We start from the raw sequence: 26,588 nt of genomic DNA on the forward strand, positions 1-26,588 counted from the left end.
GGTACTGTGTGGGGTGGGGTATAAAGATGGGGGGGTGGATACATTAAAAACTGATATTTGGTGAAAATAAATGCACTTAATTATCTTTCTAAACATATTCTTCAAATGAAGATACGGGAAGCTGGAAGAGGAATAACAAAGTCCTCCAAATTAGCTTGTTCTAGCTTCTTGATATGTGACCACTAACACAGGACTGGGATGGGGAAAGATAATGATGGGGGAGGGGAGGGGAGGAAGTTGGGGGGGTAGTTTCCATTCCATATTCCTCCCCAAAACGGTCCCTAACGTCTGGAGCGGGACAGGTTCCTGGGACATCCAGAGGGCAGCGCGGAACAGAAGAGTGGAACAGGACGGGGGCAGGGCAAGGCAAGGCAGGGAAGGAGAAGGGAAGGGAAGAGAAAGAGGGAGAGGGGGAGGGGGAGGGGCCTCAGCAAGCGGTTATTCAGGGCGGGCAGTTCAAACCTAAGAGAGGGAAAGCAGTGGCGGCCCCACGCTACCTGGGATTGGGGGTTGCCATAGCCAGAGCATCCTTGGGGCCGAAGCCAGTGACTCCTGCCCCTTCCCCACCCTTTCCCACCCTTCCCCACCACTCCCCTCTCCCCGCCTTCTTGCCTCCCTCCCAAGTTCAGCAGCTGCCATTCATCCATCCCTGAGGAGGCAGGAGGAGTCTGCTCTGGGCTTTGTAGGCTCTAGTTGGACGGGGGCGGGGGACCCCAGGCTGCTGGGGCTGGGGCTGCTGCTGCAGGGGAGCAGAATTCCTGGGAGTCCCCCCTCCCCGCCCCCAGTTTGTTTTCCAGGTGCTGGAAAGGGGTGAGATGCGTTGAAGTTACCTGCTGCCTCCTGCCTCCTCTTATCTCCCTCCACTGCAGGTGACTATATCCTCATAATTGTGTATATCTCTCTCCCTCCCAGTGCCTCCCTGGCTTTCAAGGTCCTGAAGGGGAAAAAAAAAAACCAACCCAAGTACTTAGCCTTGATGACTGGAGATCCAACCTTAACTTTCCAAACTGGGCGGTGAGGAACAGGAGGGTGTTAGAGGAGGGAAATTAATTAAAATGAGGGAAACTAGTGATGATTTAGGAGAAGCTAGGTTATCTCCTGTCCCCACTAACACACACCTTCCTACAAAGGCAAGGAATTTATAGAATTCTGGCAACTCCCCTCCTCTTGAGAAGCCCAATTAAGGAATTTATTCCTAACATTCATCAGTGTAAACGAGGCAAAAGAAGATTAAGATTTTTGTTGTGTGAAAGGGTGAAGAACATTCCAAAATATTTTCTTTTTAAATGTAATGATCATAGGTTCATAAATTTAGAGTTGCATCACAGTATTTATATTCCACACCCTTCAGATTTTAGCACTTGAGAGGCTTATGATTATGCTAAGCACAGTGTCTGGTTCATAGTAAGCATTCTTATTTACTATTTTGCAGTCCATACCAAAGTTTTTTTTTTTTTTTTAATCTAATTTGATCTCCACTGTGATGTTGAGGTTTCCTTTGCCCCACCCCAATCCCACTGATTGTTCATAGAACGAGATACTTGTTTATGGTTTAATTAGATTTTTTCCTGCATTTGCAAAATTAATATAGTTTAGAGATTTCAAAGTTTATCTGATGGTAGATATCCTAGTTTTACTAATAGAGAAAATTTAGTTTCAGTATAATTAAACTATTTTTAAAATTTCAATTAAAGTATCTACTAAACACCTCCATAGAGTAGAAGACTGTGGTTTGTTTTCTGTGTTTTTTTTTTCTTTACTGAGGGGTCTGGATAATTATTGTAGTAATAGCAACTGATTTATCAGGAACCTGTTACTACCTAAATTCTTAACTTCAGTAGTTCATAGCTGGAAGGAACTTTTGAGGTCATCTCCAAATAATATCAATGTAATTATTCCAAGAAAATAACATTTTCGAATTATGTTGCAGAGGGATGAAAATCAAATCGAGGAGTAAAAAGAAAGTGTTAGGTGAGAGTGTAAACACTACAGGGGCAGATCTTTCACCTGTTTTGATTCATCAATCCCTCTGACCATCTGGTAAACCTCTTAAGCCCTTAGGGGAAACAAAAGAGTTTAGACATCCTTGAACTTGGGTGGTTTTCAGGCTTTGTGGAAATGCCATCCTCTTCTTAATATTTTGTTAATCTTTGCTCCTTGTTTCTGTTTGTGCATTTTCCTCTCTGTAAAAACAAACGGAATTCAATATAGTCTTTTGTCTCCTTGCTTTACAATTCTGGGGTCTCAGAAAAGCTCTTGAGACATCTAGTGGTGAAGTAGCTGAATAGTCAGTTGTTTCCCATTCATTTTTATATACACATCAGCTGTATGATATTTAGTAACTTATGACTTTAGTGAAAATTGTAGTTTAGTAAATGCTTTAAAAATAGGCCCCAGAAATATTATATCCTAATGAGATATACTGTAATACTTAAATTTCCCAACAACCACGTGTGAATTTATCAGTTCCATTAGTCCGATTGGTTACTAACATGTAAAATATTTACGTAAATAATATTTCCTGACTAGTCAGTCAATAAGTATTTATGAAACTTTTACTACATGCAGCCATTCTACTAAGAGCTATGGGTAGGAAAAGAGTCAAAAGATAATCCTTGCCCTCAAGGAGCTTATAATCTACAAAATTTTAAAAATTTCTGATGATATAAGAAATAATAAAGCATTTGCTGTAGAGAAGACTCAACTAGCTTGCTTGTCCAGAAACTTCTTTATAGAAAATGTTTAACTTAGGGAGGGAATCTCAGAAGGCATGTAAGTCAATGTCCCTTTCCATGTTATAGGTACAGTTGCATAGTGGAATAAGTCCTAAATTTGGAGTCAGACAACCAGGGTTCAAACCCTTGCTTTTCCTCTTACTGCCTATATCATCAATCAATAAACATTTATTAAGCATTTACTATGTACCAGGCACTGTGCTGAGCACTGGGGATATAAATATGAAAAAAAGAAAGCACTTGCCCTCAAGGAACTTACAATCTAATAGGGAAATGCGCAACACACAAAAGAAAGTTGAAAAGTGGGGGGAGGAGGTGGGAAGAAGGAAAAGGTAACCCACTTGACAGCATAGTTAAGGCAGTCAAAGAAATCCCAAAGTAGAGCAAACAGGTGAGTAGATATCTGAGTTGAGCTCTCTCCTTCAATAGGAGTTTGGAGTTCATAGCTCCATACTTCAATCCAAGAAAGACAGAAGGGAGAAATGAGGTAGAGTACCAAGGTTAATGAGATCTTACAGGATAATAAACTTACTGGGGCTTGGTGGAGAAGTCAGTCAGAGAAGTCCAAAAATATTTCAAGTGGGTGAGGTGATCATAGGTAAAGCACTCCCTTTCTCTGACCCCTAGTTTCCTCATCTGTAAAATAAGGAAATATTGGAGTAGGTGGGCTTTTTTAGGGAACTTCTAGCTCTGAATCTGTGATCTGTAGTCCTCATGGAAAACCTGCTATTTAGCACCCCTAACTTGTGGTTGTAAAGCCTTGACTTGAATGGATGGGAAACTCATGACCTGTCAAGGCAGTTTGTTTGAGATTGAGCAGTTTTAAATGCTAGTTTCCCCCTTATATTGAGCTGAAATCTGTGTTTCTCGGGGTAATAATTAACATTTATACAGGGTATCCTAAAAACTTAGTACGGTTATAAACTTTAGTAACTTTAAAACTGCTCTAAGACTTTGGGGACATCCTGTATAATGATTTATGATTTGTAAAGTGCTTTACAGATTACACCTTATTTGTGCCTCACAACAACTTGAAGTAGGTGCTATTGTCCTCATTTTACAGATGAGGAAACTGAGACTGAGGGAGGTTAAGTGACTTGTCTAGAGCCACACAGCTAGTAAGTGCTTAAAGCTGGATTTGAACCCCAGACTCAAAATCTAGCACTGTATTCTAGCTATCCCTCCTCAGTTATTCTGAGTTCTATAGTCTAGACTCAGAGTCTAAATGAATACAAATGCAAAAGAACAGGAAAAAAATTATGTTTCTGTCATTGAATCAGATAAATATTGTGTCAGAAGGAATATTCCGGGTGAAAATTAGAAACAATAGTTTCTTTCAGTCTCAGTGAATATTATTAGATACAATTTCTTCTTTATTTTATTGAATTTACTTTTCAAAATTAGTAACAGAGAACATGTCCTTAGCAAATATTTATATATCATCTATTAGATAATGTTGTATACTAGGTCATAGGGTTCAGAGCTTAGATCTTAGAGATCTTTTAGCCTAGGGGTTCTTAATCTTTTGTGTGTGTCATGGGCCCCTTTTGGTGAGGTCATTGCTGTCCTAAATACATAAAACACATAGGGTTATGAAAGAAATAAAATATATTGCAATACAGTTACCTAAATATGGGGGGGGGGAAGTTTACAGATCCCAAGTGAAGAATCCCTGATGTAGTTCAACCCTCTCATTTTGCAGGTGAAGAAACTGAAGCCCCAAGAACAGAAGTGATTTGTCCAAGATCATACAGGTAGTAAGTGTCCCAGGATCTCCAAGCTGGAAGCACCCCTTGAGGCCATCTTCTCTAGCCTGTACCTGAAGAAGAGAATTCTCTACATCCTCTCCCAGCATGTTCCTTTAGCCTCAGTGGAAGATCTCTAATGGTGGACACCTTGCTGCCCTCTGAAGCAGCCTATTTCATTTTTTGATGATTCTAATTGTTGAGAAATTTTTCTTTACATCATGCCTAAATCTGCCTCTTTATCATTTCATCTAATTCTTCCTTCTGGGGCCAGGCAGAACCAAGATAATACCTCTTTTGTTTGATAGCCCTTCAGATACTTGAGGACAGTCATTGTGTTGCACCTAACTCTTCTCTTTCACCTCCAATTCTTTCGAACAATCCTCATATGAAAAAATTTCCAGCCCTTTCATCCTTCTGGTTACCCTTCTCTTTCCGGCTTATCAATGTCCTTCCTAAAATGTGTCATCTGGGACAGAGCATAATATTGCAGATGTGGTCTGACCAGGGTAGTGTGTGTGTGTGTGTGTGTGTGTGTGTGTAGATATGTATGTATATATTTATATTTGAGTATCATACATACATACAAATGTGCACACACATATGTTTGTATATATGTGTGTGTATATATAGTGTGTGTATACACACACATATGACAGCATTTAGCCAAAATACTATCTTTTATTTTTAGATAAAATACATTCTTACATTTATGAAGTGAACACAGCATTTAGTACAGTGTCTGGCACATAGTAGGTACTTAAATCAGTTTTTATAGACTAGTGACTGTTGAGATTCAACCCAAAGTTCTAGCTTTTGAGATTTTTTTTATAAAAACATCTTGACTGTCACCTGGTATGGCAGTCTCTCCCTCCCAGTTTTATGCCATCAGCACATTTTATAAGCATACCCCCTATACCTTTCTCCATATCATCTATAAAAATGTTTAAAAGTATTGGACCAAGCCCTTATCTTTCAGATGCTCTTTTGGAGATCTCTTTCAAACTATTAATAGCCTTCTCTAGGTCCCTCCACTTAACCATTTGAGAATGTACCAAAGTGTTAACTCATCTAGTTCATGTCTCTCTTTTTTCCCCAGAATTTATTAATTTTTAATTTTCAACATTCATTTCCACAAGATTTTGAGTTCCAAATTTTCTCCCCATCTCTCCCCTAGCCCCCACCCTAATATGGTAAGCCTACTGAATACCCCTTCCCCCAATCTGCCCTCTCATATACCATCCCTCCCCTCACTCCCTTACCCCTTACTTTCTTGTAGGGAAAGATGGATTTCTATACCCCATTGACTGTATATCTTACTTCCCGGTTGCATATAACAGCAATTTTTTAAACATTTGTTTTTAAAACTTTGAGTTCCAGACTCTCTCACTTCTTTCCTCCTCATGTACCTCCACTGGGAAGACAAGCAATTCAATATAGGTTATACATATGTAGTTATGCAAAATATTTTCATAATAGTCATGTTGTGAAAGACTAACTATATTTCCCTCCATCCTATCCATTTATTCTATTTTCTTCTTTGACCCTGTCCCTTTTCAAAAGTGTTTGCTTCTGACTACCCCTTCCCCCAATCTGCCTTCCCTTCTATCATCCCCCTTTTGTCCCCTTCCCCCCTACTTTTCCTGTGGGGTAAGATACCCAGTTGAGTGTGTATGTTATTCCCTCCCTAAGCCAAATCCAATGAGAGTAAGATTGACTCATTCCCTTTCACTTCCTTGCTCCATGTCTCTCTATCTTTAAGACTAGCATGAGGAACTTTGTCAAATGCTTTGCTAAAATCTAAGTAAGCTATCACTACAGTATTCTCTTGATCTCTACCCCTTTCATAACCCTGTCAAAAAAAAAAGAAATGAGATTAATTCTTGTTTTCATAAAGCCATTAAAGCTCTTTCCGATTCCAGATGTTAACTCACTATTGTTTGAATAACACCTCTAGGATTTTGGCACCAATCAGAGGTCAAGCTCACTGGCCTATGGTTTTCAAATTACACTTTCTTCCCTTTTTAGAAAATCACAACTACATCTGACCTTCTCTAGTTCCAGGATACTTTCTCATTCTTTAAATCTTTCCACAATCATTGATTACAAGACTCCACATTGATCACAAGAGTCCACAATAATCTTGGCCAGTTTTCCCAGTTTCTAAGTATGTACCTCTTCTTGGTACAGTGACTTGAGAGCATCAGGTGTGACTTACTATCTTATAACTTATCTTGGATGTCAACTCCCTTTTTTTCATTTTGGAGGTTCTCTTCTCCAGTCCCTAGATCATTCTCCTTGACAGAGATAATAGGAGCCCAGGAAAAATTGAGTGTCTCTGCCCTCTCTTAGCATTCGTCTTCATTGTTCCATCTTCCAGAGCAGTCATCTTCTTTCCAATGTATACTGTTCTATAATAGAGCTAAAAACTCTTTTCTGGTATCCTTAGCTCTTCTCACCTGCCTCAAATCATTCTGGGTTTTAAGAGCTTCTGAAACTATTCCAACAAAAGCATGTGATCCTTTTACATTCATCCTAGGTTACTTGTCCTCCCCCCCCACTTTGAGCCTCAGTTTACTCATCTATAAAATGAGAATAATAATGCCCATCATACTTCATAGGGTTGTTGTAAGGAACACATGTGACCATGTATATAAAAGTTGATTATAAAAGTTAAAGCACCATCAGTTATTATTATTATCTCTTCTATACAGTCTTTATAAAAAAATCAATCAACCAGAAAACATTTATTCAACACCCACTGGTGTGCCAGATACTGTGCTAGACACCAATGATGCAAATCCAAAAATGAAAATTAAACAATTCCTACCCTTGATAAACTGATACTCTGTCAAGAAAGTTGTGGACATACAGTGTGTCCAGAAAGCCTTAGTAAAGTTTTTAGCTTTGATAACTTAAAGTTATTTTAATAAATTTAAAATTCTGCAATGGGAGTCAGCCCAAGAAGAATGGTAAACTTACAGGAATGAAATTCTGTGGCCACAAAGACAAAGAGAATTATTCTAGTGGGAGGAAAAGGAAGAATTACCTAAAGAGACCAATATGGATGCACAAGGAAACTCACCATCAATTTAGATTTTTAAAAGACATGTATGGAACACTGATAGGAAATACACAATATATACAAAGTAAAGGTTAGGTGATGTTAGGAAGCTTTAATGCCCGAGTATCAGAAAAGGCTGGGAGGTTGACTGCTAGCACCAATCTTCCTTAATTACCCTATATTTAGCAGAGCTGGAGTGCTAGGTTGAGGGTCAGGAAGACTCGCCTTCTTGAGTTCAAATCTGGCCTAAGACACATACTGTGTGACTCCGAGTAAGTCATTTGACCCAGTTTGTCTCAATTTCCTCATCTATAAAGTGAGGCTGAGAAGGAAATGACGAACCATTCCAATATCTTTGCCAAGAAAACCCCAAATAGGATCACAAAGAGTCAGACGGGACTGAAACAACTGAACAAACAAAACATTTGTTAATATGCTGTATATGCTTATATAAAGGGTATCCCAAAAGTGAAGTTTAAAGTTTTAATATTTATTATTAGAGCTGACTTCCCCTACAGAATTTTAGTCCATGGGATTCTACCCTTTCTCTGAACCCTCTGAAATCTGCTTTCCCCAAATCTAGGATGCATATTCCTTCTCTATAACAAATTCTAAGATGGAGTGATCACTTCTCTGCCTGGAGCCTATCATTTCTACCATTTCTTTTTTGCTGGTGAGTATCAGATCCAGAAGAGAAGTTCTGCTTGTGGTTCTTACACCTTTGGAAGAATGAAATTACCAAATGATCATGAAGGCAAGTCAAGAAGTAATTAGCAGCAATGAGAGAGAGAGACAGAAAGAGAAAGAGACAGAGAGACAGAGACAGAGAGAGAGAGAATACGAGCACACTCTAGCAGCTTGTGAGATGACTGAAACTTCTGTTCCTACTATAATCATTTTAACCTTTCTTAGGCTTGGGTTCCATTTTCCAAATTGCTCTGTTCTCCACTTCCCCAGATTATCTTTAGTATACTCTGACAGAGTATCTAATTCTGCCTTCTTTGATGCTTCATCTAAGTACTCTTTTCTGCTCTTCTTTATTGGATTTCCTCCTTTGAGCATATCTTCTTACCCACATAATACTGTTCTTCTGCCTTCCCTCTACCCCCAACCCTGCCCCCATTGTTTAACCTGTCTTGTTTTGCTTAGATAAGGTATACTCTTTTAGAGTCATCTTCCATTCATAGACCCTATCCTCCAAGCCACAGCTATATCTGTGAGAAGTTTGCCTCCTTGGGTTAGGATCTCTAATATACATTGCTTGTTAACCTCTATTTTATGCATTTCTCTAGATACTGGGGATTTTGTTGCTGCCATTTCTTTTTTTTTTCCTATAAATTTCTGGACACCTTTACTTGCCATTCTTCCTACATTTTAAATATTCTTGTTGGTATCTATTTTGCTGAATATATGTAAATACTTCCCATTACTTCTCCCTGCCTCCCCCCACCCCACTCTCCTTTTTTAGCTTAAGGCAGTTTCTTAACATTCCTGATCAGATAGATTTTATCCCTGACCAGGACCCTGACATTCCTATATTTTAAGGTGTTTTCCAGAAACCAAATCCCATTCTCAGACTTTATTTTCTTCATTACTTGTTTGCTTCCTGAATCTCTCCTTTTTTCCCCTGAAGACCATGTTTTTGATTGCTAATGGTGATGAAAATTCTGCCTCTGCCCTTTGGTCTCCAGTTTCTTGTCTAAACCTTTACAATCCTTAGCAGGTATTTAAACTCTTCTACCTCTGAATTCAGGGACTTTGTGTTGAAATACATCTGTGAAAAGAGGTATAAATAAGAAAGTGAACACATCTTGCTAAACATAGAAAATAGTGGTTCCCAACTCATGAGCAAAGGACCTGTGGAGGACCACATAACTATTGCAAGGAGTTCACAAATGTATATGCTATCAATCAACAGATATTACTAATGCAACTAAACAACTAAATGCTAGAGATCCAAAAAGAGGCAAAAAAAAAATAATCCCTGCCCTCAAGGAGCTCACAATCTAATGGGGGAGAAAACAAAACGGTGTAAAAAAACAAGCTATATACAGGATGAATAGGAAGTAATTAAGAGAGGTAAAACACCAGAATTAAGAAGGGTTGGGAAAAGGTTCCCTTTATTTGTTAGATACTATGTGATCCTGAGCCATCAGCAGTCATCTTAACTTTTATCTTGCTACTGGACTCTGGATAACTCTGGAGGAGAGAGTGAGGAGTGACTTTGTGCAGCTCGACATCACCCCTGTGATGTCATCGGCCCCCCTCTCTAAGGAAAGATGAACAACCACAATGCTGGGTATAGAGTGCTGTACTAGGTGCTGAGTAGGAGAGGAGATTTAAATACAGACAACGGTATAAATTACATAAGTGGATCAGAAAATTAGGAGCTAGAGTACTGTGGGGAGTCAGGTGAGTGGGGCAAGAAGAAACAAGGAATGGGAGGAAATCACAAAAGACTTCATGGAGGGTGTGGCACGTGGGTTATATCATGAAAACCACACAGCTTCAAGAAGTGAATGGGAGGAAGGACCTTCCAAGCAAAGAAAATAACTCGAATAAAGGCATGAGGGTGAGAAAACTCAGGGTGTCTACAGCATAGTCTTCCTGGACTTAAATTCCGATAGTTTGTGAGCAGTGTCTCAGTTTTTAATTTCTTCATATATATGACATATACTTATATATACTGGGTGTCATTTTAGTACTATTAAAGTGTAAGACTGCACTAAGACTTTAGGGACACCCTGTATCTGAAGCCACCAAAATTAATATCCTAAGGGCTGTATCGCACATCTTCTGGGATCCTTTGTTATCAATAATAGCAGCTTGATTCCTTTGCAAATTTTTCTAAGAAGTAAGATTCATCACATAGGTACAGAGTAGTATTTTGTTCAAAAGCAGCTTCTCTCACACTCCAAAAGTATAAGTAAAAATTCAGTGTATCAAATTCATTAGTAGCTCCAGGACAAACAAGAGACAGCAGTAATAAATCACTCATATATTTTGGTATCATCATAATCATAAGAAAAGTGAGGAAATTAACTTTTCCTTTTGTTTAAAAAATGATACTACCAAATTTTATTTTCCATGTACAAATATTTTTAAATTGAACTATTTACATTCCTATGTGGAAAAATGATAATTGTAATTCATAAGACTTTTTTCAGTATGAGGATAGCTAAAGGGAATATATATGTGTATACATACATGTATATGTACATATAGGAGGATGTATGTATATATAAATATATATATATATGTGAGTGTGGGCATTTGTATGTTCATGTACACATAGACAGAGGGCACAGGATGAGTTGAATATGAAGGGATGATATCAAAAAAGTATAGGTAGCCTGATTGAGGGAGTATAGTGCTTAGATATTTTAGACCTTAGGTTATTAACATTTTGAAAGCAATATTTGATGCCCTTTCTGGTAAACATGGATATTTTGTGATTAGATGTGGCAGATAGGAGGCACAGTGGATAAGAGCTCTGGACTTGGAGTCAGGAAGACCTGAATTCAAATCCAGTATCAGATGCTTACTAATTGTGTGACTCTGGGCAATTCACTTAGCTTTTTTATGTCTCAATTTCCTCATCTATAAAATGAAGATAATGATAGCATTTACCTCCCAGGGTTGTTGTGAGGATAAAATGAGATAATATGTGTAAGTGCTTTGTAAATCTTAAAGTATTATATAAATACTTGCTATTGTTTTTATTTAAAGCCTATAGATTCTACTTATTCCACTGCTATGAAATATTTTAATCGATTATATGTGCTATTACATTTTAATAAGGTTGCTTTATCATAGTTTTTGAGTGATTTTATATAACTTAGAATCAATAGCCACATGCTAAGGAAGCACTTGGTTGTTCATTTTGAAGGTAAAATTTGTTCTGAATTTGCAGAAAAGAAGGTTCTGAAGATGTCAGACAGTCCCTCCATCAAAGCTAGTGTCACTTTAAGAAATGGAGTGGAATCTCCTAATGTCAATTTCAAGCACTCCAGCTTTGGAGGTTTCTCATCCAAGTCTTCATTTCAAGATAGCGGCTACAGTGACTCTCTGAAGGCTTCTAGCTTTGACTATACTGATGTGGAAAACACAGAAAAAAATACAAAAGGCTTGTCATCCACACAGGAATACTTGGAAAATTCCAATCTGGGTGTTACCTGTTCTGTGGTCTCTCCAACTAAAAATAAGAACTCTAGCTCTTTTTTTAGGAAAGAGGTGAATGAAGTCACAGACCTTTGTGAAACTCCAAAAGTAACTAGGAAGAAAACATTTTTCCGTAGAAGGTTGAATATAACAATTACTTCAAGAGAGGACACAGAACAATTTGATAAGCAGAACTGTTCTTTAGGAAGCTGTACAAGATCACCGCCTGTGAGCCAACCCCTCATTTTGGAAGAAAGAGCTTCAAAGAGGACTTTGGGGTCCCCAAGAAAAACCATTTTCAATCCTGTAGCCACCAGTACTTTGAAAGCAGATGAAGCCCCTTCCAATGGTCAAAAATTGAGACTTTCTTTTTCTCAGCATAAAACATCCACAATTGATGATTCCAAAAGTGATTGTAGCCTATTTGAAGTTGACTGCATCTCTCCAATTCAGGGAAGCAGCTGTACAGATGCTTTCACCAATGACTTTGGGGATAGCATTTTAAGTATTAATGGAGAGACTACAGTCCCCGAGCTGCTGGGATCTTCTTGTGAAGCACTGTGTGAGGCAAATGAGGACATATTTGTAACCCCAATCAGTAACCTGGTAGCAAACATTAAGTTTTGTGGTTATAGCCCAGTTGAAGTGATAGAGAATATTTCCACACCCAAAGACAGTGGTTTTAATTCACTGGGTCTGGATAAGTCACAAGATTCCTTTTCCGATCATGAGGGTTCTTTTCAAGAACTATATCAGAAGTCTTTGGGGACTGGGAGGACTTTGGGCACAAAGAGAAAGCCAAAAAATTTAGGAAGAATGAGAAGATTGTCCACGCTTCGGGAGCAAAGTTCACAATCTGAAACAGAAGAAGATAAGCCTTTTGTGAATTCTGGCTTTAAAGCAAAAATAGCAGCATCTTCTGGCATTTCTCCAAATGAAGAGATTGATAATAATAGTGGAGATTCGATTTTAGGTCTTAAGGATTTATCAAAGACACCTGCTTTACAACTGGTTCATGAGATCATCACGAAAAACAAAAGGAAAAGATTTCAGCAAACCAGTATACAAAGCCATCTAAACAATGTTGAGGGGGGAGAAGTATCCTTATTGGAATATGTGCTTGCTGGACTTATTGGCAAGAAGATGGGCCTGGAAAAACTGGACATCTTAACGGAATTAAAATTTAGAAACTTAAAACATATACTTGCTATGGTTTTAGATGCCTTGACAGTGGAAAATCTATGCAGGTAAGAAATGAAATAGATTATCACATAGAATTGCCCTTGGTAAATTTGTGTAAACGAGAAGAGGTTTTCTATTTTTCTACATTTTGCATCATCTCAACTTTTGAGATTTTAAACTTGAGCCATCCAAACATTTTGGACAAGTTTCTCTTTGGAGCTTGTTAGTAGATTTCCTGCTAGGCAGAAACACTTGAAGAAAGACAAAAGAGACTCTATCCAGATGGTAAGTATATCTTTTTCACCAGTTGGAAAGAGACTTCCTAAAATTTAAACTTGGAATTTTCAATGTAGAAAACTTTGCTCCAACAAAGCTGCTTAGTTAGTTATTTATTTATTGTCCTTAACAATGCATATACTGTTATCAAATTGTCTTTTACCAACATTAAATATGACCATATTTAATTGCTACTTATCAAATAATATAAATCAGTATATGTCATGGAAAGAAGACAACATGCTAAGGGTAAAATGTGAGGTATGTGATAGAAAATAGGTTATCTAAATACTTAATGGTGAAATGTGGAGGTTGGACTAGTATGACCTTTTAAGCTTCCTTTCAACTCTGAATCTGTTGTTTTAGGATTAACTTACAATCTACTTAGAAAAGGTTTTCTTAATTAAAAGTTAACTGACTGAAGAAATAAGAATTTTTCTATTGTTCATCCAACAATAGTATTATTTAATCAACATCTTAGGATTTCAAAGAATTGAGGGATAGTTAGGATGTGATGTTTAAAAAGTTAGTTCTGGGTAATTAATAATTTTATTAGTAATGCTATTATTAATAAAAGGAATGCTCATTTGACCATCTCTCTTGGACCAAAGATGAATTATGGCAGTGGGATAACAGTTTATATGCCCTTGGAAGAGTGGGTGTTCCTGAGGGTGGCAATCAACTCTGATTGGTTAACAGTTAATAAGAGAATGAATATTATAATGAGAGGTAGACATGTTTTAATGAGAAGCTAGGGGGTGTGACTTTGATCACCCCAAACCTGGGGAAATCTAGACAAAAAATCTATATACCCCACCCAAGCCTGATTAGAACATAATGGGAGTGGGGGGGGGAAGGAGAATGTTAATCCTTTCTGCTCATCCCCTGTCTTTCAGAGGCTAAGCCTTGAAATGAGGACATTAGGAAAAGGAGAACTCTAGATCTCCCCAAATCATTGACTATTAATAGTCATTTCTCCCAAGAAGAGCTACAGCAACAGAAGTAAAGTTTCTTACAGGGATAGTATGTATACTAGGGGAAAAATATTAAATTTCTTTAAGGTTCAATGACTTTCTCACATCTCCCAGCTACTGCTTTATAAAAGTTCTGGCTAATTCTCCAGAACTCCTCATTCTAAGAGATTGGGTCTGTTTTTCAAATAGTCATTATTATCTCCCCCAACCCCACAAAGAATTTCCACGAATGGGTATGCTACATTTCTCTTCCCTGCAACCTCAGATTTCTTCCACTTACCTTGGCCAGGGGAATTCCTAGGGAGAGATGATACTCACTTATTTTCATAATGTAATAACAGTAGTAGTTGTTGACATTTATATTATACTTTCTCATTTGAACCTCACAGCAGCCTGCATGGTAGTTTATGGATATATTACCTTTATTTCACCAATGAGATCAGAGCAGTTAAAATCAAGTCACTTGCTAATAAATGGCAGAACCAGGACTAGAATACAGACCTCCTAATTCCCATGCTAGTTGTTCTTTCTACTATACTTCTCTTCCAGTCTTACTGGTTTTTTTCTGAACTTAACACACCCAAATGGAATGGGCATTGGCATATACGTAGTAGATCCAAAAAAGAGGATTGTACATGAAACTGCAGGTCTTTCTTATGTAACAGCTTACTCTCCCCTCTTTAAATCTCAAGAGAGGGCAGGGTATGGTGGAGAGAGTGCTGAATCTGGAGACAGTTAGATCTTCCCTCCAATCAATTCCAATCTTCCCTCCTAAGCCTCACTTCTTCATCTGTAAAATAGAAATAATAATACTTGTACTACTCTAAATCATAGGGCTGTTGTGAGAGTTGAGTGAGATGATGTGCAATAAATAAATAATTATTATTAATAATAAAACCACTGAGTACAGATTGTATCAGGACAGGAGAAAATGGGGATAGATTGCTTGATGAGCTATGGGTAAAGTACTATATAATCAAGGACAGGTAGGTGGTACAATGAATAGATTGCCAGGTCTGAAGTGAGGAAGACTCATCTTCCTGAGTTCATATCTTACTTCAAACTCTTACTAGCTGTGTGACCCTGGGCAAGTCACTTAACCTTGTTTGTCTCAGTTTCCTCCTCTGTAAAATGAGATAGAGAAGGAAATGGCAAACCACTCCAGAGTCCTTGCTAAGAAAACCCCAAATGGGGTCAGAAAGAGTTAGACACAATTGAACAACAACAACATTGTATAATTAATTGCCACTCTGCCTTATTTGCCTCTATTTTTTTAAACCACAAAATGTAGAAAAACTAAACTAATTACCGATAAAGATAATTAAAGGAGTGGGAAAAAGAAAAAGCCAGGGCATTTAGGTAAGGGCTAGAAATGAGCCTGCCATCTACTTTTCTGACCAGTTTCTATTCATTCCTTTTCCAATGATGTGATTCCCATCCAGTCTGAGGCATATTTCCAGTTGTCTATGCTCTGTGACATGATTTGGAAGTATGTTCCCTCTGGTACTTAGAACTTGGTATGCTAAAAGAGAATCAACACAGTTGAAATAGCTGTGGTGACACTCATATTGACTTCTTACCTACTTTCTGTTGGTCTACTTTCTGTTCCTTTCTTTAGAGATATCAATCCTTTTCATTTTGAGGTATATATTATTTTCTCTGCTGAAGTATAGAACCTTTGAGGAGAGACCTGGGTTCAAATCCCAGCTCTGATACTTAATCATTGAGTGATCCTGGGCTAGTCAGTCACTTAACTTCTCTGAAACTTAATTTCTTCTCTTGTAAAATGGAGGTAAAAATCTCTAGTACTTCATGGGGTTTTGAGGATCAAATAAGGTAGTACATATAAAGAACTTTGCAAAGCATTATATAAAATATCAGCTGTTATTATACAAAATTTTATGAAAGAGCATTTCTTTTTTCATATAAAATTTGTAAAATGCATTGTAGAAGACTAAAACAGCTAAAATATTGATTCTAGAATAACTTTTAAGCTAAATTTTAATTCTGTAGGCTTCTTATAATTTAAGAATTTCTCTTTTTGTTGTAGTGTTTGGAGAGTAAGCAAAAATTGGCGTGAAATCGTTGTGCAAGATAAAAAAGCAAATCAAAGGAGGAAAGTTTATATACAACAACTGAAGGCAGATTCCAGGGTAATGTTTTTTTTTTTTTTTGCTTTTCCTAAAGTGGATTTTTAAAATAATTTAACTGACCAATTCTTATAATATATATATATATATATATATATATATATCATGCAGGTTTTACAATAATATGTATGATTTTTTCCCCTTGATAACTTTAACCTTTGTGATTTGTCCAGCATTGACATTTACATTTATTTTGCCTAACAGCACTTAGACCTGGTCCACAAATAGAAGAGACACCACTATAACATTATTTTTTGTTCAGTTATTTCAGTCATGTCCAACTTTTTGTGACTCCATTTTGGATTATCTTGGTAAAGATACTGGAATGGTTTGCCATTTCCTTCTCAAGCTCATTTTACAGATGAAGAAACTGAGGCAAACAGGGTTAAGTGACTTACCCAGGGGCACAGAGCTAGTAAGTGTCTGAGACAACATGTGAACTCAGGTCTTCCTGACTCCAGGCCTGGCTCTCTATCCACTGTACCACCTAGCTGCCCTATAACATCAGTACCTTTGTTTCCAAAAAAGCATTTGTGTGTACTTTTATAATTGTTTTTTTTTTTATCATTTTGTACCTATGATGTGCTAGTTGGATGCCTTTCCATTGGGTTAACCAGACAATGAATATATCAACATGCATTTATTGAAAAAAAAATTAAAAATGCAAATATAAAAGTGAAATAGTCCCTGCTCTGAAGGAACTTGCAATCTATCTGGGAGAAACAACACATATGTACATAATAAATACAAGTTAATCATAGAGCAAAGGCACTAGCAACTGGGATGTCAGTAAAAGCTTCATGAAGAAAGTGGCATCAGAGGTGAACTTTGAAGGGGCTCTGAGGGGCAGAGGTGAGGAGATGGTGCATTGCTGGTTTAGAGAACAACCACTGAAAAGCTGTGGAAATGGGGTGGAGTGCTCTATATAAGCAACAATGAGAAAGCCAGATGTTGTACAGGTAGAAATGAAAAGCCTACACAGTTCATTGAACATGTAGGGTAGGGAAAAGTAAGGAGTTGAGCAGGACAACCAAGGTTGTGAGCCAACATGACCGGAAAGAAATAGAGAAGTTTGAAATAGGGGTGAGCTTGGGGAAGGGGAGGTAATGAATTCTGTACTGGATGTATTTGGCTTGAGATACCAATGTCAAGTTCAAAATGCCCAACAGGCAGTTGGAAATGAGAAGCTAGAGCTCAGGAGATATGTGTGTGTCATTGTTATAAACACTCAGAATACAAATAGAAAGGGGAGATGATCCCTGCTCTCAAGAAACTCACATTCTAAAGGGGAAGACAATACATATAGTAAGGTCTAGCCATCGAATGAATAGAAAGACCTAATCGCTTTGGGACGCAGCCACAGGGCAAAAGGTAAGGCCAGGGGTCCCTAGGGTATCTTATCAAGGGTTAAAAGACAATATGGAGATATATATTTTTTAAAAGGGTCCAGGACAGAGCTTTGGAGTTCACCCATATTTAGGTTGTATGATGCAGATGACAACCCAGCAAAAATGACTGAGAATAAATGGTCAGGCAATTAATAGAAAAATCAAGAGAAATCACTATCACCAAAAACTAGAAATAATATTTAGGAGGAGAGAGTGGTTAGTGGTATATAGTCAACAGTATTACATGCTATAGATTGTTTAATGAAGGATAAAGATGGAAAAAAAAACCCATTAGGATGTTTGGTAAAGATGGTGAATATGTTCCCCTGAGAAAAAACCCATCAAAGATTTTTTGAGAAATGGTAGGGCAGTGGCAGAGGGGAGTGACCAGGCAAAGCAAAGATTCAATAAGTCAGCTCTTCCATCCAGTCTAGGACTGAACAAGAAGATGACTGGAAATTTATAGGCATTCTGATGAAGAGCCCTTCAGGGACACCTGATGCCAGCAGGATCTTGGGTTTCCACCTGGCAGAGCTGTAGCAGGGACAAAACCAGCTCATGGTAGGGGACTAGGCTAGGAAATAGAGATGGGATAAGCCCAATGCCACCACTTTTAGGGAGTACAATACGATGAAGCCAGTGTGACCTGCTATAACTAGAAGCCAGTGAGATCTTAGGTGTAGGCCTATTCCAAGAGACAAAGGCAACTCCCATGAGGTGACTGATTAAGGAGGCAGAGGTGTGAAGGCCCCTGGGAAATTTGTGGGGTTCCTCCAGGAGGCCTAAAGCCAATATGATTTCCAATATTGTACCAGAAGACAAGGCCAGTTCCCTATGGGGATTGTTGTAGGAGATAGAGTTGGGGCGGAGGTCACCTAAGCTGGGCTACCAGAAGATAGCTAGAAGACCAGAGACCAAAAACAGTTGGGGCTTGGTCCAAGCTCTGGGCCCAGCTTTTTGACTCGACCAGGATTGCAAAAGAAGGCAGGAGGAATATGAAGATTTAGTCATCCCATCCAGAACTACAGCAGAGCAGTAGCATTAGCATCCAGACCATAGTGGGTACAGGATCAAAGACTTCTCCAAAGTATTAGAAGCAATTGGCAGAGTAAAATTTTAGAAAAAACAAAACAATGGCCAATTATAGAAAGAAACCCCAAATTGAAAATATTTTGGACTTGAAATATCATAAGTCCAGATATGCCATGTCAAAGAGAAAGAAATATGAAAAATGGCCAAAAAGCATTAAAGTAACAAGAAATCACAGCCAGGATCCCATAAAACCATGCTGAAACTGTGAACATAAAGATTCACACAGAATGAAACATAGTACTGGAACAGAATTTTTCTGTATCAGGTGAATCCAGATATTGTTTAAAAATAGAGAAGCAACAAATCCATGCCATGCTTAAAGGTATGGTAAGTAATGAAATTGTACCAGTATCAAATCTATATTCCTACATATTAAATGGCACAGAACTTAAGTCATTGGGGTTGCTCAGTCTTTTCATCTGTATCTGACTCTTTGTGATTCCATCTGAGGTTTTCTTGGCAATGATACTAGAATGGTTTGTCACTTAGAACTTAAGTCCTTAAAGGAAAAGCTAATTGAACAACAGGAAGAAAGGGGAGATGATACTGGAGACAATCTGCTAGAGAAGATGGGAGGATATGGAATTGTGGATTACAGGAAAAAGAGTTTTACTTGATGATATGAAGAGCTACCTGTTCTTCAGATACTGAAGCAAAAAAGGAGAGATCAGGGAGGGAGGTGCCAAAGGGTTGTGAGATACTGAGGTGGAAAGAGAGAGCTCCTAGTGAATGGTTTTTATATTCCTAGTAAATGAAGTGAAGTATTCAACTGTGAGGGTAAGAGAAGGGTTGTTTTCTGTGTCACGAGGAGATAAGAGAAAGTTTGGATAGCCATTGTAGATGGTAGACTAGATAATCAATTAGGGAAAATTAAAATGATTGTCTTGCTTCAGTGAGTGCCCTATTGAAATCACTCAAATAGATCTATGATCTCATTGATTTGGAAGTTCCCTTCAATGGCACCTATTGAAACTTATCCATGCCTACCCATCCTGTGCAACTTTCACCTAAGTCCTTCCAAAATTTTGCCACAAGGGAACTCTTTCTTGATTTTTCCTAACATAATGAAGGTACACCAGTACACTCTGACCATCCACCTGTCATCTCTAGCTTTCATCCCAGGACTAGTGCATCTTATCTTTTTATCTTACAATTCTTTGATGACATTTCTAGGTTTGTTTTTCAGAGTTCCTCATTAGTTACATGTTGAATTTGACTCATATCTCCCCATTTTCCTTTCCTTTGCCCCTTGAAGGAGACTTATCTTTAGTTCTTCTGAGACAGTGGTGTTCCAGGTCTTGCTGCTATATAGAAACATAGACAAAAATTTGCATGGAAAAAAATGGGCCTTTAGTATTATGGGAAGCTTGGAGTCAGTAAAGATTTGTAATAGATAACATAAATTTGCAGTGTACCCAATCAGGATCACTTTCTCCAACTCTATTCAGCAGCAGTTGAGTAGAAGTCAGGATGGTGGGAGGAATCTAGGGTTGGAATTTCTCAAGGTGTGAGTCATGATAGGGCAGTGGAGGAAGAGATTTGAGAATCAGTGAATAGAGCCCTGGTCCTGGAGTCAGGAGGACCTGAGTTCAAATCCAGTTTCAGACACTTAACATTTACTAGCTGTGTGACCTTAGGCAAGTCACTTAACCCCCAATTGCCCTGCCTTCCTCTCTCCGAGAGAGAGAGAGAGAGAGAGAGAGAGACAGAGAGAGACAGAGAGACAGAGAGAGAGAGAGAGAGAGAGAGAGAGAGAGAGAGAGAGAGAGAGATTTGAGAATTGAGGATAGTATAGAGTTGAATCCATTGGTACAGTGCTTGGCATATAGTAGGTGCTTAATAAATGCTTGTTGATTGATTAAAAGGATAAGATTAGGAAAGTAAAGCCCAAGCAGATGAATTGGAAAAGTACTGACTAATGAAGACTAGATATAGGTGTGCAAGGTAGAAATGGAATGTTAAGAGGTTATGATTAAATAAATAAACTTCAGAGTTTTTTGATTATGGAAACCCATGGGGGTGATGGTAAGATGAAGGATGTGGCACACCCCACCCCTAGACCTTTCTGTGTGTGACTTAGGTAGAGTGGAGAAGCAGATCATGAAGGGGAGTTGGTGAGAGTATGTAAAGCACAGTAACTTCTCTCCCATAAGGGCAGGAGTTGTGGTGAAGAGGAAGATTATGAGACAGTCAACAACCATTTATTAAGCACTTATTATATGCCAGCAGTTGTGCTAAGTGCTGGAGATACAAAGAAAAGATCTGCTTTTCTGTCTGCCCATAAGGAGCTCACACGATGATGCACAAACATGATACACACAGTGTGAATAGAAGGTAGTCTTAGAGAAAAGACACGAGCAATGGGGCTGATGGGGAAAGGCCTCCTGCAGAAGGTGGGAGTTGAGGGGAGTGCTGAAAAAAGCCTAGAGAGCCAGAAGGTGTTGGTGATAGCCAGTGCAAAGCCCAGAGATAGAGCGAAACAAGTTGTGTAGCTTGTAGTTTGTCGGGGGGGAGGGGGAGGCACGTATAAGAAGATTGCAAAGGCAAGAAAGGGCCAGGTTGTGAACGGCTTTAAATGCAAACAGCATTTTATATTTAATACAGAATGGCACTGAAATTTATTGAGTAGGGCAATGACGTGGTTAGATCTGCTTGAGGAATATTATCTTGGCAGATTAGTGGCAGATGAATTTTAATGGGGAGATACTGCAATAGTGAAGGCATGAAGTGAAGATGGCCTGTGCCAGGGCAGTGTTGTGTAAGTGATGAGAAAGATCTGTACATGATCAGATTAAACAACAGACTGGATCCATGGGGTGAGTGAGAGTGAGGAGTCGAGATGACATAAAGATTACAGTTTAGGGGACTGGGAGGAGGGTAGTTTCCTTGACAGTAATGGGAAGGTTGGAAAGCTGGATTTTGGTGGGGGGCACCCCTGAAGCTCCTACAACTGAGGAGGCTGAGGCTGGTGGATCCTCCGAGCTTGGGAGTTCTAGGCTGTGGTTGGTTGGTTAGTTGTTGGCCTTCGTTCTTGAAGAAGACCAAAATGACATCACGATGTTGGGGCTGAGGTATAGTGTGTCCAGTTGTGGCTGAGCAGACCAGTATGAACTCAGAAGGCTCTACCACAGGTTGGGCACTAATAGTCCATATCTACATTTTGATGGAGATGCCTCTAAATTTGCACAAAATTTTTTTGAGCTACTGAAATTCTGCTTTGCTCATAAAGTACAGCACCTGCCGCAGGCTAAGGTTGATTGGGTGTTCAAACTACATCCTCCTGGGGAGTGTGGGGCCATTAGGAAGCCTAAAGAGTGGTGCATTGGCCCAGGTCAGCAATGGAGGAGATTGAAGCTCCCATGTTGATCAGTGGTGCAGCGTCCATGAGCTGCCACTTAGATTTACAGCCTGGGTAGGAGGGAGTCTCAAAAACAAAAACAAACAAAAAAAGAAAATTGAGAAGGAAATTACCCTCCTCCCAGTCATCTAAGTTTAATCTAATTAATGAAGCCTAAATTTAATCTGATCATGTGTACCTTTACAATATTTCTTATATACAACTTTCTCTCCACACCCTGGCTCAGGTCATTTTCACTTCATGCCTAGACTATCTCAACAGCCTTCTGGTTGGTCCTTCGATCTCAAATCTCTCCCCATTGTAATCCATTTGCCACTCAGCTGCCAAAATAATTGTCCTAAAGCAGATCTAATCATGTCATTGCCCTATTCAAACTCCAGTAGCTTTCTATTAATACTAATATTAAATATAATTCTGTGGAGATCATGGAATCCTGTGTTCCCTAACCACATAATATCGGGGAAAGAGTATTGGGGTTAAAAGGTATACCTTTGCTTCAGAGAGAAGTTTGGGATCATTAAAAGCACTTTGCATATTTTAAAATAAAATCTGGCCAGTTTTTTCCTCCTATTTAATGCCAGGCTTTGTTGATTGTACATCTATGGTCTTTGTCTATATGTGCTCATGGCTCAGGTTTATGGGTTGTCCCTGTAACTGCATATCATAGTCTAGGCAATAAGCATATGTCATCCACTTTTTTTTCCCTGTGTGAATAATTAGACCAAGGACAACTAGGTGCCACAATGCATAGAGGGCATAGGCCTGGAGTCAGGACGACTCATCTTCCTGAGTTCAAATCTGGCCTCAGACACTTCCTAGCTGTGTTGCCCTTGGCAAGTCACTTAACCCTGTTTGCTTCAGTCTCCTCATCTGTAAAATGAGATGGAGAAGGAAATGGCAAACCCCTCCAGTGTCTTTACCAAGAAAACCCCAAATGGGATCACTAAGAGTTAGACATCACTGAAATGACTGAACAACAAGAAGAAGAAGACCAAACACTTTTGAGTAATTATGGATTTCATTTAAGAGACTCTGTAATCTTCTGTGACTTAGTAAAGTCAGAACACTTAACTTCATTCACAAGCAGCAGTACCTGGATGACTTTGCTGTCTACAGTGAAGCCCTCTTTCCTTTGAACTCTGTGCTGGGCATCCTTGAAACTAGTGACAAACACTTTTGATCAGAAAATATTTCCTCATTTTATCTCATTTGATAGGACTATTGAACACTATGTTAACTGTTAGGTATTTCAAAGGACCTTATATGACATGAACACATGCAAGGGAGATAACTTTTTGGATGGAGGGCCTTTAAAGGATGTATCTTGCTCCCCTGAATCAACTGACTAAACACAGCGGCATCTTGCATTTTCTGGGGCTCCTGGTCAGTTGCGTGTGGAAAGATGTGGTCTGGACAGAAGATTATCTGTGAAAATCTGCCTGTTCTCTTCTTACATATCCATTGAGAATAATGGCAATATATGTATAGATTGATGTCAAACATTTTGTCGAGATGAGAGCATAAGCATTTGGTTTGGTGGTTATTTTCTCAATTCCCTTTCTTTTTTGGGGACAGTAACAAAGTTTATGATTTTTTCCCAAGCATTTGTTATGCCTTCTTCTCTTCTTTCATATATAATGAGAATAGATCCTTAAATGCCCTCAAAATTTTATCAGGACCTGCATAGATTTCAGCCATTGTCCAGATGTTGTTGCTGAGTCATTTCAGACGTGTCCAACTCTTCATAATCCCATTCAGGGTTTTCTTGGCAAAAATACCGAAGTGGTTTGTCACTTCTTTCTGCAGTTCATTTTATAGATGAGGAAACTGAGGTAAACAGGGTAAAATGACTTGCCCAAGGTCACACAGCTAGTAAGTGTCCTGACTCTTGTCCCAGAGCTCTATCCACTGTGCCACCCAGCTACCCCAAAGTGGAGATAGTCTTCATTTGTGTGTGTGCAATTTCTACTTCCTGATTCCTCATCATGAGTCAAAAATTTGAGTCAAAAGGTAGTGACTCCACTGTCACTGATGGTGAAAAGAATTTGTTATGGGACTTTCCCTGCTTTCCTTTGTTGCCTTCTTCCCAGTTTCATTCCTGAATTGTATTTTCCAAAATATTTTTTCATTGCCTTACCCTCTCTCCATGGTTATCTTCTGGCTTAAAGTCACTGAGTATAGGCATTTTTATTTATTTGGAGGGTCTTACTGAATTCTTCATTGAAAATCTCCACCTACTCATTATCTGCAACAGATGTTGGTTTGTGATTATCTTCAGAGGGATCTTTTTTTCAATGCTTTTCATAAGTACTTCAATATGAAATGACATACTATCTAATGATAACGTTTCTTCTTGCTTCTTGTTAAATGGTGAAACCAACTTTCCTGTCACTCCAAGGAGAACTTGTCATCCATCCTTCCAATTCACTGCCCTTTTGGACTTGGGTTTAATTTATAGTTACTTATATAAGTTACTAAACTTATGTTTAGTATTTATGAGATTTAGATCAGATCACTCAGTCGTTGGTTAAGGATCTGATACTTGGAGTTTTAAGTTAATTCTATTGTCCAAACATTGTCTAAAAACCTCTGTGATTTTTAGAAATATAGACAAATGAATTAGAATTTAAGATAGAGGTTTTCTTTTCATGATTCTCACTACATTATATATGTGTAGTGGCATGATAAGTGTTAAATCGTGGTTTTTGTTTGTGTGTGTGTGTGTGTGTGCTGCTGTCTCATGTGGCTCTTTCATCAAATTCTTGGTAACGGAGTAGACAAAATGTATTTAGGTTGGCTATTAATTTATCAAGGCAAGTGATAGATCAGTTTGTAAAAAGGATGGATTAGTTTGTAAAAAGTTTACTAATATTCTCCGAGCACAATTGATAGTTCTTTGGGTTCATAAAAACTACTTCAGAGTTTTTCTCATCAGTTTATTTAACCCATGAAAAGGTTTTCAGCTCAGATGAAAGTTGTTGGGTTTTTTTTTCTCTTACATTATCAAAGCTTTTAAAAACTTGACAGGAACTATAAAAATGAACTAGCACCAGGTATTGGCAAAGGCCAATCTAAGCTCTTGAGTTTTATGGTCTCACTAGGCCTATTATTCTCATGACTTGTTGCTAAATGAGATGTCTTCAAAGAATTCCAAAGTATTTGGTAGCAAGCTTTGTAAAGATTTATTACTTGACTTTCAGTTCAAATGGATAGAAGATTACAAATCATGCTAACCTAGAGTTCTCATTCAACAATATTTTGGGTTTAAAAATAATTTTTTAATTTTTTACCTGAGCTGTAAAAACTAAAATGTTAGTTGTAAAAATACATAACTCACAAAAGCAGTAGTTTGGAGGTGGGCATACAAAGGAATGCCAAGAAAATAACACCAAAAAAGACAAATCTACTTTGCAGCAGAGAACTACTCTCCTGGGCCTCCCTAGGTATTAACTATTATAATAGCCCATCTTATTCTCTTCCAACAGGGGAATATATTATGTGTTGAGGATGCTGCCACAAGGCTCAATCTTTTAAACCGATCAGCTCTGAGATCTGTGCAAGCTCAAGCTAGGACACCTGGTTCTCAAAAAGAAGAGGTTTCAACACCATCCCCTTGGGGACAAGTTTTAACGCCCAAAGAATGCTGTTCTGCTACTCAGTTGCCTAGCAAACAGGAAGAGTATGTTAAGGTAAGTATCTATAACCCATTATTAAAAGGAAATACTGGAGATAGAATGATTCTTGACCCAGAACTGTAGGATTCAGTGTGTCTGCTTCTACCACAGGTTGCCAAAACGCTTTTTATTGATGAAGCATTAAAACCTTGTCCAAGGTGCCAGTCCCCTGCTAAGTATCAACCAGTTAAGAAACGGGGACTGTGCAGTCGAGAATCCTGTGGTTTTGACTTTTGTGTATTGTGTCTGTGTACATACCATGGGGCAGAAGAATGTAGTAATAGATCTGCAAAGCCACGAAATAAAAGAGATGCTCTTCCAGGAAGTGCTCAGAGCAAGCGCAATTTAAAAAGACTTTAAAAGAAGGACTTCTCCTTCCCCCTCGGTCCCCTCCCCCCACTCCCATTTTGGTATCCATTGCTTTATCTAATTTTTAATTATGAACTTTTTGAAAGTATCCCGATCTCCCCCCTAATGGCAGTTGATGATTTCTTTTCCTTATTAAGTACATATAGTCTCATTCTTTGTCTTTATATGATTTTAGTAAGGTTGTAAATGCTGTGAAAGAATGTATTTCTTTTATTGTACATCATTTATCCATTGCGTTTAACAACTCAGTGTTTTTAATAATAAAGTATTTTAGTGCTGTCTTTCATATATATGTATTTTAATGTTGAAAATGAAATCTTACATATCAAATGCCCCCTTCAAATCATATTTTAAAAAAATGTTTCCCAAACGATAATCAAATTTTGATTCTTGCAAGGATTAGCCCTACAGATTTGGGTA

The 26,588-nt window shown here is 38.4% G+C and overlaps 1 protein-coding gene across 1 annotated transcript; it reads left to right on the forward strand.

The window, feature by feature from the left end:
* The first annotated feature begins 11,474 nt into the window (after window positions 1-11,474).
* On the forward strand, window positions 11,475-26,201 carry FBXO43 (F-box protein 43). Its single transcript, XM_069081180.1, has 4 exons — window positions 11,475-12,952; window positions 16,188-16,290; window positions 25,611-25,814; window positions 25,911-26,201. Exons 1-4 carry the CDS (start codon window positions 11,475-11,477, stop codon window positions 26,157-26,159), a joined length of 2,034 nt encoding a protein of 677 aa, XP_068937281.1. The 3' UTR covers window positions 26,160-26,201.
* The last annotated feature ends 387 nt before the right edge of the window (window positions 26,202-26,588 follow it).

The sequence above is a fragment of the Petaurus breviceps genome, unplaced genomic scaffold (assembly GCF_028583685.1).
Source record: "Petaurus breviceps papuanus isolate PSGF00001 unplaced genomic scaffold, PetGlider_PUasm1.0 98, whole genome shotgun sequence".
NCBI classification, from domain to species: domain Eukaryota; kingdom Metazoa; phylum Chordata; class Mammalia; order Diprotodontia; family Petauridae; genus Petaurus; species Petaurus breviceps.

Coding starts and splice junctions, on each gene's coding strand:
- FBXO43 (XM_069081180.1), top strand. CDS start 11,475: ATGTCAGACAGTCCCTCCATCAAAGCTAGTGTCACTTTAAGAAATGGA. Junction 16,291..25,610: donor AACTGAAGGCAGATTCCAGG/GTAATGTTTTTT, acceptor CTCTTCCAACAG/GGGAATATATTATGTGTTGA. Junction 25,815..25,910: donor AACAGGAAGAGTATGTTAAG/GTAAGTATCTAT, acceptor CTTCTACCACAG/GTTGCCAAAACGCTTTTTAT.